At 39.1% G+C, this 14,269-nt stretch overlaps 1 protein-coding gene across 1 annotated transcript in view; it reads right to left on the reverse strand.

Moving 5' to 3' along the window:
• Positions 1 to 14,269, reverse strand: part of ROS1 (ROS proto-oncogene 1, receptor tyrosine kinase) — a 98,356-nt gene that overhangs the window by 40,762 nt on the left and 43,325 nt on the right. The window contains exons 22-28 of the mRNA XM_053913574.1: positions 12,944 to 13,206; positions 10,962 to 11,025; positions 10,438 to 10,640; positions 8,610 to 8,815; positions 7,455 to 7,741; positions 3,662 to 3,838; positions 1,232 to 1,434 (exon numbers count right to left, since the gene is read on the reverse strand). Of these exons, the coding sequence (XP_053769549.1) occupies positions 1,232 to 1,434; positions 3,662 to 3,838; positions 7,455 to 7,741; positions 8,610 to 8,815; positions 10,438 to 10,640; positions 10,962 to 11,025; positions 12,944 to 13,206 (1,403 nt within the window). The remainder of the gene's footprint in view (positions 1 to 1,231; positions 1,435 to 3,661; positions 3,839 to 7,454; positions 7,742 to 8,609; positions 8,816 to 10,437; positions 10,641 to 10,961; positions 11,026 to 12,943; positions 13,207 to 14,269) is intronic.

The raw sequence follows: 14,269 nt of genomic DNA on the forward strand, positions 1-14,269 counted from the left end.
TAACCTCAAATAGATGATGATCAGTTTCACCTTTGGACTTGGTTAAATAATTAGCACAAAATATTGAATGTATATGATTCCATCACAAGGACACCTAAAACATCACTGCCCATGATGGAAGGAACTATACCAATTCATTTATTGATTCAAGAAATATCTAGTGAATTCCTATACAATACCAACCATTGGGTTGGCCGAAATGTATGTTTGTTTTTTTTCCATAAGATGGCTCTAGTAGTGCTTAGTTCTCTTTAACTTCATTTGAAATAATTTTGTTAGATTGTATTGTGACAGCTGTCATACCGGCGTGCATTTTTAAAAAACTTAACAAAATTGGTAAATTTTTGTGCAGCCATTTTAATATTGAAGATGGAAGAAAGTGAGAGACAGTTTAAGCATATTATGCTTTATTATTTCAAGAAAGGTAAAAATGCAACTGAAATGCCAAAAAAGATTTGTGCAGTGTATGGAGAAGGTGCTGTGTCTGACTGAATGTGTTAAAAGTGGCTTGCGAAGTTTCGTGCTGAAAATTTCTTGCTGGATGATGCTCCATGGTCAGGCAGACCAGTTGAAGTTGACAGCAATCAAATTGAGACATTAATTGAGAACAATCAACATTATACTACGTGGAAGGTAGTCAACATAAAATATCCAAATCAATAAAGTTATTGGAGAAAATAAAAAATGTGCCTTTAATTTTATGGAAAAAAACTAAACAGACTTTTTGGCCAACACAGTATTGTGCTAAGTGCTAGAAATACAATGATAAATCAAAACATAGTCCCTGTATAGTGGCACCTTTCACAACATAGAGGAAATAGCAAAAAATATAACATACAATTTTTATATTAGATATATGCTTTGGAGGAGAGATGTAAATGGCAATGTTCTTTCTGTCCAATTCATTTCTTACCCCTCAATCTACAAACTGCTGGAGAGGCTTTATGAAAACAAATCTGTCACTTCCTGGGGGTAATTAGATAACTAGCAAGGGTAACAAACCCAGTTCTTTGGGGACATTCAGTAACTTGTTACAGGTGATCCACCCACTGGTCAGCTTAACTTATTCCCAGACAAGAAGACTAGAGCACTGTATGGTTTAATGGGTCAGCTATAAGAGGCTGCATAATAGCACGTTTCAGAAAATGATACAGAGAATACTGTGACTGAGAATTGCATATCAGAAAGGGGCATCTTATGACAAGATTTAGACTACCAGCTCCAATCTTACCAGCACTCTATATTTTGGTTCAGAGCTGTTTTTCCCACCAGTAACTTCTTTGTAATAAACCAGGTACGTTGGAGTAGGGCTGGTAATGCCGTACCAAGTGAGGTTTGTCCTGAAAGGCGGTAATCTGATTGTGAAGCTGGTGTTAGTGGTGTTAAGTATTGTTGGCTCTGTGATATCTGAAGCTAGAGACAGAAACGCTTTGTCTAAAATGAGAAAAAAAATTAAATATATACACATGTATAAAAGAGAAACAACTGATTTATTTAACATTAAGGGTAATGTAGTCTTTTATTTTTATTTAACTTATAAGATATGACATATTGAAGTGTTGGAAATGTTATTCAGGACAGGAAGACAAGTTTTTTCCATACATTTTGAAGATGCTGTATGCCTCAGAAAAAAGGGAGCAAGGTAACTGGTAAATTCTTACAATTTCCAACAGATGGAGCTAAAGTACTCTTAATAAAGTACATAGTAGCAAAGCTTGTTTTATTTTGAGGGATTTAAATGAATTCCAATTACCAAAACTCATAGTAACTTTAGGACTTTCTTTTGAGGGATGTGTGTGTATGTGTGTGTCTGTTCAAATTTAAACAGATATTACGTGAACTTTTAAACTCTCTTAAATTTCTCAAAGTGGAAAATGAATTCTTACCCAAAATGTGCATTCGATTTATTTATAAACCTTCCATTTTTAGTATTTTGTAACTTGCATAATTTATAAATGAATACATCTAAGCAAAGATTATTTGAGTTTGTTTCATTCATTTCTGTCCCTCTCTAGTGGGGACTTATACTTAATTTGGAATGACTTCATTTATTTATTTATTTTCATTTTTTCCCTCTAATTTTATTGTTGTTCAAGTACAGTTCTCTGCCTTTTCCCCCCACCCCAGCCTAACCTCCAGCCCTCCCACCTCCCTCCCATTTCTACCCCCTCCCATTTCCACCCCACTCATTATAGTCCATGTGTGCTTTATAATTGTTTCTACAAACCCTTCACCCTTTTCCCCTGAAATTCCCTCCCCTCTCCCCTCTAGTCACTGTCGGCCTTTTCTCAATTTCAGTGTCTTTGGTTATATTTTGCTTGTTTGTTTGTTTTGTTGATTAGGTTCCTGTTAAAAGTGAGATCATATGGTTTGTATTTCATCGCCTGGCTCATTTCACTTAGCATAATGCTTTCCAGTTCCATCCATGCTGGTGCAAAGGGTATAAGCTCCTTCTTTCTTTCTGCTGCATAGAATTCCATTGCGTAAATGTACCATGGTTTTTTGATCCATTCATTTACTGATGGGCACCTAGGTTGCTTCCAACACTTGTCTATTGTAAATTGTGCTGCTGTGAACATTGGGTTGCATAGGTTCTATTGGTGTATTAGAGCTCTTAGGATATAATCCTAGCAGTGGAATTGCCGGATCAAAAGGTAGTTCCATTTTTAGTTTTCTGAAGAAATTCCATACTGTTTTCCACAGTGGCTGCACCAATCTGCAATCCCACCAACAGTGCACTAGGGTTCCCTTTTCTCCACAACCTCTCCAACACTTGTTGTTTGTTGCTTGTTTATAATGTCCATTCTGACTGGTATGAGGTGGTATCTCATTGTGGTTTTAATTTGTGTCTCTCTGATAGCTAGTGATGCTGAGCATCTTTTTATATGTGTCTGGGCCCTCTGTGTGAAATGACATAGGTACTTTAGAATGGCAGAGAGAACTTGAGAAAAAAACTCAAAAACCACTTTAGGTTTAAATGTCACCCTTGAGTCTATGAATATTGTTTTTATTGTTGGTTGGTTGGTTTTTAGATTTCAAACATTTTATTATGACTCCCAGTAGTAAATATATAGTCAGTTCTGTCCATAATGTGACACATACATTCCTAAAAGCCATTGCATTATATAAAATTGCACAATAAAGTCCATAGGGTTTATGGGGGAAATAGAGTCCGGGTCACAGCACTAAAATATTTGATGAGTGACACATTTAAAAAAAAAGGTAGGAACTTGATAAAAATGGTAGCACAAATGTACGTATGTTGAATGGTTGGTGCACCTAATGCTATTATAAATAGGCATTTTACTTTGAAATAGACCTGAAATTTTATGCAGTGCCTTGTGACACCATTGGGAGTTCAAAATATCGTCAGGAGAAAAAAGACAGAAAGCAGGGAGCTGTCAGGTCTGAGAAGAGAAAGCGGAGCAGGCAGAGAGGGCGACAAGACCAGGGTTTCCTCCCACAGCCCAGCCGTGCACACACACAGAGATGCGGTAATGCAGGCAAACCGCAACGGCAGGGCCCACCCCACCCTCACAGCCCGGAGCAACACTAAGAGCAGCACAAACGAGTTGGAGAATCAGCCTGGAGAAGGAGACAGAATGAGACTTTTCGGACCCTAGACTGGAAGAACAAGCTGATTAAGACGTGACTTCGTTACCTGGAAAAGGCTGCAGCAGTGAACTGTAAGCCAAGATGCGCTCACTCCTCGGGGCCGTCACCTGAGAGAGGACAGCCCCTCCACTCTTCTTTACTTGGTAAATCCGTGTGCTGTCCTTTGCTGTGGAGATCCAGTACAGAAATTCCCTGTCCATGGTTAAGCTAACAATTGTTTTTCCTGTTTATGAAAAACATAAAATAAAGAACATATCCCATGTTTTCTACTCTAACCAGAATGTGAAGTCCTTTTCCTACATCCTAACTGCTAAATTTTAAATCTTCTTAATATGGAGAAATAACACTTATTTTATGTCATTAGGCTTAGGATTTCACAGAAGTGTTCTCATTTTAGCTCCACATCAAGCCATAAAGTAAATTCTATTATCATTGGCCTCTTTTTGTAGAAGTAGAAACTGAGGCCTGGACCAGTTAAATAATGTCAAGGCCGCAAGGTTAGTAAAGGGCAGAGCCCGGCTTTACAACTCGCCTGTGTGACTCCAAGTCGAACAATGCCTCTCTGATGGGAGGTGTTAGACGAGGCAGAGGACTGAGTGCCTTGCTCAGTACTTTTATCAATGATTTAGGATGAATGCACAGCAAACATATTTACCAGATTTGCAGATAATATACAGTTCTTACTGTCACTAGTATATTCAGTCACTGACTTGGAATTCAAAAATATCACAACAAAACCAGGACATGGATTGAAATTTAACAGGAACAGATGTAGCATCCTAGATCCAAGGTTAAAATCAACTCTAGAAATAACAAACGGAAGACACGTGGACTCTATGTGTTTTCAAATGGCAGGCAGCCCAAAGCCCTCATGCCACTTCTCACTGCAGTGAAGCATGACCCAGGAAGTCAGAGGCCGCCTGCACTGATCAGAACATGCTGAGAGTACACTGAGTCATTCTGGGGATGACATTCAAGAGGACATTGTGTAGCTGAAGTGAAACCACAGGAGGGTGATGAGGGCAAAGAAAGATCTAGGCACCCCATCACCTGAGGAGTAGCTACAGATACCTGAATTTTTCCTCTGAAGGAAATGCTGAGCATGGGCTGTGACAGCTCCCTTTACATAGCTCAATGGCTATCATCTAGAAGGTGATCGACTCATTCTTTGTAAATCAGAGGTCAGAACTCAGATTTATAGATGGGAGGAATAGGGAGAAGAACTGGGTTAAATATAAGAAAAAATATCTAATATTCAGAATTGTCCAAAAAAGTAAATGAACTACCTTGTAGTCATTTTTTTAATAAATATTCATTCAAGACTATTTTTATAGAGGGATTTCTTCCAATATCATGTGAGCCCAATGATCTTTACAGTTATTCCAATTTTAGGATTAGAAATTTAAGTTATAGATTCACCAGTTTTATACATGTAAGATAATACCCATTAGATAATTCTCAAGTATCAGATGTTAAAGAAAAATTATTCTAACACATTAAAATGCTAAGGAAGGTTTTAGTCAAGACGATTGCAATATTGTAGAAAGAGATATAATGTGGGAAAGAGGTGCGCTCAACTCTGAATACAACAGACACCGCTGACGATTACTAACCAGCATGCACAGTGAGAGGGCCAGTAGCTACATAATTGTGAGGAAGAGACATCAAGGGTAAGGGGATTCTTGCTAGACTGGCCCTCAGGCAAGCCAAGCACTTCAAGGCTGGAGTAAGAAGAGCTTAATCAGATATCGAAGGTGGGGGACATCCTCTCTACACTGACTTAGCAGGATTCCTGTGGAAACTGGACCCAGCAAGGATGGACAAGGAAGGCTAGGGTCCAGGCCTAGTTGAGAAGAGGGCTCAGAGGAGCCTCATTGAAGTCTGGTCAAGAAAAGAGTCTTTGTCACAGATTCAACAAAAATAAGCAATTTTCTAAACATTATCTGTACTCCTAAGCCTATCGCAGGCACAGCGGAACTGTCTCTAAAACACTGAATGGCATGCCAACAAACCCACTGGGCGGCTATAACCTCCACGTTCAGACACCCACAAAACACATGTGCACACACACATATCTGCAGTTTCAAAACTTCACCATGTAAATCAGTGCTGCCCAATAGCACTTTTGATGATGGAAAGATTTTATATCAGTGCTGCCCAATACAGTAGCCATCAGCCACTTGTGACTTTTGAGTATTTAAAATGCGGCTAGTGTGACTATGCAATTAAAATTTCAATTTTATGTATTTTAATTAATTTAAACTTAAACCACCACATGTGACTAGCACATACCATATTGGACAGTGGGAAATAGACTCTAAAAATACATGAGGGAATTTAGAATGTATATTTTTTCCTGTTGCAATTACTCCTAATTAGGAGACTTCCAAATAGGCTTTCAGATATTTTCTCCCCACACATGTGAATTTCAACAGATAGACCTGTCAAATTTTTACCAGCTCATGCTGAATGTGAGTCAATGGCATCACCAAAACCAAAGTAAAATAAGGTGCTGGGAGTAAGATCATGAGTTGTAGTATGGCCCAATTTCAAATCCCAGCTTGTTTACTAACCAATTGTAGCCCTTTGGACAAGTTACCTTGACTTTCTCAGCCTTAGTTTCCTCATCTACAAAATGAGGATACTAGTGTGGTAGGGAGTGAGACAGACATGAGCAGAGCAAAGACAAGGGGCCAGGTACAGAAGTCACCAGGGTAGGAAGCCCCAGGTGCATAACTGGGAAAACTAGGTGCTTGCCCTCAGGGTAACTTTTCCTGCCCTGGACCTTTCATATCGCTGGTCCTGAGGGTCAGATCCTCCCCTGAACTGTCCTCTCCTGGCTTGTCGTTACTCATTGTGGTTAGACTCCTTTAAAGGGAGAACAAACAGAGTAACCAGAGAATAGCCCTAAAGCACCAAGCTCCCAGGACAATGAGGTTGTCACCTGCATCAAATACATCTACACCTCAGTTGTGTTTCAGCTCCAGGCCCAGAAAAGACCAAAACCAGACAAGTGTTACCACAAATGACACCAACCAATCAGTGGAGACTACGACCCTGAATGGACACCCTGGAAAGCTGATGCATATTCTGAGATCCTCCCCTGGGACCTCCCCTAAAATCTTCACCCTTAAAAGCCCTTATGATGGAAGACCCTTGGAGCTCTCCCTTCCGAGAGCAAGCTGAACCTTTCCCTTCCTCCTTTTCTACCTGCTCAAACTCCCCTGCCAGGTGCGTTGATGCATTGATGCATGAATGTGTTACCTTTACCCTTATCTCTCCTAAGCTCCAAGGGCCCTTGTTTTGCCTCTGTAACTTGTTTCCTGAGCCCATTTCTTCTACCACTCACTTCTTCTACCCCTGTGACTTTCTAAATAAACTTTCTCTTATAGTTTGAGTTTCTGAATTCTCTCTTAGCCAGAACTCAAGCACCAAGGTTGCTAAACCCAGGTTTGGTCTGATCCCACCAGCTTAACACCTGGTGTCATTCTCGCCACCACCAACACTAGTACCTACTTCATCAGGGTGTTGTGAAAATTAAATGAGATAATGCATTTAGTAGCATGCTTAGAATATGCAGTTAAGGCCGATAAATTGCAGCTCCACTGTTAGTTACAAAATAACAACAAAAACATCCCCACAGATCCAGAAAACTATGTTGGATGCCTATATACAATTTGCCTGGAAACCACTTTAATTCTACAAGAGCGTTTGGCATAGTCCACAGTAAATACCAGGTGTATATTATTTTGAGTATATGTGGGATGTAAGCACTTTTCAATGAGACAGGAGGCATTGCCATTTCTAATCAAGACCTACATACGCACATGGTTTCTTACCAAGCAAAGCAGGCATTATGATAACTTGCCGACACTGGCATCCTTCCAGATCCATGGCCCAGATTTCTTGTCCTTTTACAAAGTATATCTGTGCTTCCTTTAGGTGAGTGGTATCAATAGTCATTGCTCCACTTAACTCAAATCCAATCACATTGCAAGAACATCGGCTCCTTCCATTTGGATGGTTTGTTGCTGGGGGTTGCAGAATGTGGTGCAAGGACTGGTTGATAATACTGTAGTAGAACATCTGAGAGCCCAAATCGGAAACTTCTGTCCAATACAAGCGACTATTGGGGGGAAAAACACCCTCCAACTTAATGAGTAAAACATATCATTTCAAATATTAGTTTTTTATGAAGATCAATCATTTCTAATTATTGGAGGGACAAATGCAGTCTTTGGAGAGAACATGTCCACATGCCCAATAACCTTTTTCTGAGATGGAAGAAGTCACAAGAAATCTAGTTTGTAGCATTTTCCAATGATTTTGTAATAAATGTGTTTATAACTGAAGCCTTGGACTATAAGGACCTTAGGCACTATATTAAGTGGCTCACTAATATTTATAAATTTAAAATATATTTGCAACTTTTCATCAACACCCATCTCCCTTCCCCTCCTCTCAATTTTGTTTCTGCTTCTTAATATTAGTTAACAATATAATTTTATGATAGACAATACCCATCCATATGGCACAAATATATATCTTTCCAGCCTGAGAAACAAGTGTTCAGTTGCTGAATAGAGGCCTTAAAACTCATCTGATGAGGACAGCAATTAAAGATAGACGAGCATAGAACAGATTTTACTGTGTAAGACATGCGGCCATTCTACCTCCTACTCATCTTCTGCCAGTGTCTCCATCCTGTTCTTGTCCTTACCAACTGAGGATTTTATTAAATTTTATTAAATTAAATTTTATTAAATTAAAATCTGGTGATACATCTACTTTGGTTTCCTGCAGGTAATTAACCTAACTTCAGATTAGGCAAATTATCAGTATGGATCCAGTCTATATATTTGTGGGTGTGGGCTCATAAGTAGAATTATTAAAAGTTAATGTAGTGAGGCAAGAACCCTGAGTATCTTACTTTCCCATCATTGACTTCTAATATTAAACCAAAGATATTATATTAAAAATATCTCTTCACATACCTTAAAAGAGGATACACAAAAAAAGAGATTATTGTTGAATTTCTGTTGCAAATTTTCAGCTTCCTGGGATATTTCAGCTTGTGTTCAAGATCAACATCAAATATCTGTGTTTCATTTTGTGAATCTTTCAGCACAAAGTAGAGGTGCCTTGAAATCCAGTCAACTGTAATAATTGTGATATCAAGAAGCACCGCATCTCGGAAAATCTTAAATCAGGTAGAAAACATAGCCAAGAAGAGAGTGGTCATTTTTTTTTTCAAATTTGAGGACTTGAGTGTAACCACTCATATTACTTATTTACTGCACTTCTCTTTCATAATCCCAGACCTCAATAACCAGATTGTGTGCCATTGTAACTTCGGTCCTCTTCTCACACCGTGTGTTTTCCCTGGTGATTTCAACTGCTGTGACTTCAACTGTAATCCATGAAGCAGTGCTACAAGCCCACACCTTCGGGCAAGATCCCTTGTTGCCTTACTGATTCAAATAAACTGCCTACTAAACACATGTGAATCATCTCAGGAAGTGGAACTCATCACTCTCTGCCCCAAACCCCCTTTTCTCCTGCACTTGTGTCTTTATGGGTTCTCAACACTCACCTGAAGAGCAATCCAGTAAACTGAGGTTCATCCTTGACTTCTTCCTCCCATTATTGCCCATTGTGAATTGGCCCCATTTTAAGTATCTCCCCAATTTGTCCTCTCCCTTCTCACCTCAATGCCTCTTATTTCCTGCCTTTCCTCTCTGGACTTCTATGAGAGCCTCCTAATTGTCTCAGACTTCACCTTCTCCAAGTCATTAGCACACTGTTAACAGTGAGGTCTTTCTACAACACAGCCTGATCATGTTATAATGACCCACTAAATTGCTTTAATGGCTTGCTCTTGGCTTTGAGATTGACATTTGACTCCTTAGTACAGTAAAGGAGGCCCATTATATGCAGGCTCCTGCCTACCACTCCAGCCTTACCACCTGCCTTTCATTGCGTCCTTACCTCCTTCTCCATTCCAAGCTGCCTCTATGTATAGCTCCCTGAACATACCATAAGGCTCTCTTGTTTTCCTGATTTTGCACTTGCTGCTTCCTCAGCTTTTCCCCACCTTCACCTGGTTCACCTTCTTTGTACCCAAGATGTGTTTCCATCCTACCACAACCATCACCACTCCAACCTGGCCTGAGCATGCATTCCCTGTGATTCCACCACATCCTGCTCCCAGCACAGCACATACACTATGTTCCGTCTGTCTCGTCCACTAGCTAACATTCAGTGAATGCCTACCACATGCCGGGCATTGTGCTAAGTGCGTTACATACATTATCTCATTTGATCTTCACAGGAACCCGATGATGAGGTATACATAGTGGTTAAATAACTTGCTGATGGTCACAGATCTAGTAAGAGGCGGAGTCAAAATTAAATCAAGGTTGTCAGATTTCAAAGCTCATCTTCTTAACCACTATGCAGTACTGTCTTCTTAGTGTTAGACCAATTCTAGACTGGTGTGTTTAAGAACCATGATTTTCCTTTTTCACCTCTAGTCCAGGAATTTACATAGTGCCTCAAACCCAATAAGTGTTTGCTAAATTCATCCTTAACGACATTTGCCCAACACCTAATCTGAATTCACCTGTGACTGAATAGCTGTACAGCATCTGTCTTTTACAGTCATTCTAGTTGTAACGGCTCACCCACAGGCCAGTCATTTTAACTGCAGGGCAGTGTGATATGTAAATGCTCTACTTCTTTTTGCAGCTCTACCGAAAATGCTCTTAATAAAACCATGTCAGTTAGCATCCTTCCTTTCAAAAGCATTACATAGTGACATACCTCAGAGCTAGACCTATTGCGCATGTTCAGAAGGAAGAGTGAGTCTCCTTGAGCATAATACCCCATCGCATTATCAGCTGTGTAGCCCATGGCAAGGATGTCTCCTTCTGCCGAAAACACCCACACAACTTGATTTTGATCCATATCTAACAAAACTATCTTGTTGCCAAAAAAAGTTATGAGGTGTGGAAATGGTTTGATTTCTGAAAACAAACAAACAAAAAAAACAAGTGGGCAACATGTGTGAGAAAAACAACTTTCACTTACCAAAATCCCTTAACTCAGTATCAGGTCATTTTGAAATCCAGGGGCTTCCTTTGGGCTCATCTGCTATATCAGGCTCAGTTCAGACAGGCCAGGTGGTCTACCCCTGGGTTTTCTTAAGCATGTTTAATGAGGATAAAATTGATCACTTTATTCGACTTTAACTTCTGTGAAGAGACTATGCTTACATCCTGAGAATACCAATGGTTAAAAACTTTTTAAAAACACTAATTGTTATTTACATGGGTTTTAGATAGTACCTGAGGTTTGGGACTTTACCAAGTCAGAAAATGGTCCAGGTCCTTTGGATGTGAAGGCTCTAACCTAAAGAAAGGAAAAGATGCTGAGAATTGCACTCAACAGTGTCCTCAGTGACAATAATTAAGTTCTGGGGCTAATGAATTATTGAGAATTTCATTGCCCACTCTTAATACACATTATTGGATATTTCAAATATTTATATTTAAGTATATAATAATAAATCTCAAAAGGAAAAATATTGCCCTATATCCCTGTTGATAGGTTTTCTTGTCTAGAAAAGCACAAAGAAATAGTACAAATCTCTGTTGCAAAAATATTTAATTTCTAAAAACAAAATCTTTAGCTAGTTCCAAAACTAAGTCACATAGAACATTTAACAGAAATAAAATCATACAGATTATGGTAAAATTTACTTACCTTGAATTCAACAACTAGAAATTTTAAATAAGTTTATATGCTTTTTAAAAAGATTTATAAAAAAGAAATAATTAAACCTTGTATTTAAAAGTGAATCATGCATTTCAAACCACTTTTACATATATTATCTATTTTGATCCTCACTTCTACTAAGCGTATAAACTGGACAAGGATCATAATTAAGGAAAATAACTCATCCCCAATGACATGTGTAGAAACAGGCAGAAGAACCGAGTATTCTGAGGTCTATGTATTTTCCTTCCACTGTGCCATGCTGCATCCTAATAGCAAAGTGTTTTAAAACAATCTTTATTAGATGTCTTTCATTGTGTAATAAATCACTTCCATTTCCAACCTTGTACATGTACGTACAATAGTCTATAAAGAAAATTGACATCCATAAGATGACCTCGAAAGATAGATCCTCAAGTGTTCCTTCAGTCAAGAAAGCATGGAATTATTTTCATCACACTCTAGCTTTAAATACACTTTACTATATTCTATATAGAACTACCTGTGTATGATAGTTATGTATCATGGGGCACATACATATCAAGCAGTCTTTACTTTTGCACAGAAACCTCTTAAGTGAAACTTATGCATATTCATGCACATCACTTTGCACAGGTCTGTAGTGACTGATATTTGAAATTATATATGCATATAGATGGATATACATGACCAGAATATTTATTTAAACAGAATATACACAACTCTCCACAAATGGGAATATACATTATCTTTAACTTTTATGTAATTTTTAAAAATTTTTATAGTAGACATAATATATTATGAAAGCAAGTTAGAATTTTACACACAAAAAAAGATCCTTAGGAAACCCAAATCTCTAAGATAATCTCCAAAACATTATGTTACCAAAAAAGAAATAGAAACTATCTCTGAATATATACAACATTGTCACCAACTTGGTATCTATGGAAGACATGAAAATCGTCAAGCCATCTGTGTGGCAAGTTATTTCACAGGACATCTAAAATGTCAGAACAGTGTGGCAGTAGGTTTTCCCTGATTCCTAGTCACTCTGACTTCTCCCTCTATCAGCAGCCAGGTGATAACTGTGAGATGTCAACTGCCCAGACCCTCAGTTTTGATTTCCATCTGTAGCTCTGTGTCCGGGCAGCCAGATGACTCACAGCAGTGATGTGATATGCAGGGAAGGACTCTGGAAGTTGGACTGTAGGACTCCACTTCCCAGCCATTCAGCTTTGCTAATTCATTGATATACACCCAGGGACATGGCTTTTTCTTCTCCCTACCCCCAAAAGGATAAGAATCAAGTGAAATAATAAATATAAAAGAACCGACCGGAATAACACCCTTTGGTAATTGCAACAAAAATAATGGTTTTTCTTAATCTGAAAGCAAGGAAGTTGTCGAGATGTCCTTTACCCTCTCTCCTTTGTACCTTTGATGCCCACTTGACCTCCGTGATCACAGTGAACCTCAAATTGTGGACAGAGTGGCAGAATTCTTAACCTAGTCCTTTAATCAACCTTCTGTTTGTATTATTAAGACCCCCATAGCCCTGTTTCCACTCTCATACCTGGAAGGCAACGACGTGCCCGGGACTCATGCCCTCAAGCTGAAAAGTCATCACTGAGGGAGTGACATTGACAGAAATCCAGTCTTCAAGTGTTTTGTTTGTGTCACTTTGGTTGGCTATTTGATAGAAAATTTCAAATCTTGTTAACACACCATTTTCATGCTTAGGCTTATTCCACCTAAACTCCACCACAGCTTCATTGTTGCTGTGCTGCTCTCCACTCGATAATACAAATATTCTGGGGCTCTCCGGTGCTGATGGAGCTGGAAAGCAAGGACACGGGCAAGGCAGAGAAGAATAGAAGGTTGGCTTCCACCACTCATAATGAGAGTGTGGGGCAACTTAGTAATAAATATTTGTTATTCCCGACAGTTGAGGTATGTCTATCTTGTTCTTAAATATCTTCAGGAGAGAATATTCCATGGATTTCTTCAGGATCCTATCTCAATATTTCAGCAGATCTCCCTTATGTCCAATCCAAACCCCTCTTACTACCACTGAGGCACATTTTTCTTGTCTGTGCCCTGTTCAGATGAAGGTGGCTGATTCTCCTGATAAAATACAAATTTACTCTCCTCCCAACAGGGTGGTTTAGCTGGAGGTGGAAATGGCAGTCCCCGGGGAGGAAGGCAGTAACTCCGTCTAGCCTGCAGCTACTTCGGGGTATAAAATTCAGAATCTCAGGCGTCCTAGGCTGTCTCACCTTGAACCTTCCCAGGAGACAGGATGTTTCCCAAGAGTATGATTTGAGGGTCACCATTTATTTTAGAGCCAAACCAAGCAACTTACTCTTCCTCAGTTCTTTAATTAATTTCTATCTCAATCAAGAGAAATTTTTCTGCCTGATTTTCAAGTCATTCCATCTAAGATATGCTTCTGCTTTCTTTGGACTCTTCCACACGGTGTCCTCCTACTCTCCTCTCCAATCACATCATTTCTTAATGTTCAACACTCACATTGTGTTCCAGTCTCTAGGCTCTCTTACATTATATCACAAGGGATACTCACTCTTCTTGCTTCACTCCTCAGGGCCCCGCTAGAGTTTCCACTCCCTAAAGATCTCCCCGGCCAAACCAGTGGGTATATTGCCCTCTCTTAAGAATGCTGAGGCAGCTTGTAGTCTTGTCTACTTACTCCATGCCATCGTTACTCAGTTATCACTGTCGTACTTCTATTATCATTAGCAGATGTGTTTATCTCTCTACTGTTTTATGAGCCCTATCAGGGAAAGCACCTTTTATTATTCCTTGTTAAATCCCCCCAACTCTAGTATAGGACTGGTATACTGTAAATGCTTAATAAACATTTGTCGATTTGAATAATTTC

Source organism: Desmodus rotundus, chromosome 11 (genome assembly GCF_022682495.2).
Source record: "Desmodus rotundus isolate HL8 chromosome 11, HLdesRot8A.1, whole genome shotgun sequence".
NCBI lineage: Eukaryota > Metazoa > Chordata > Mammalia > Chiroptera > Phyllostomidae > Desmodus > Desmodus rotundus.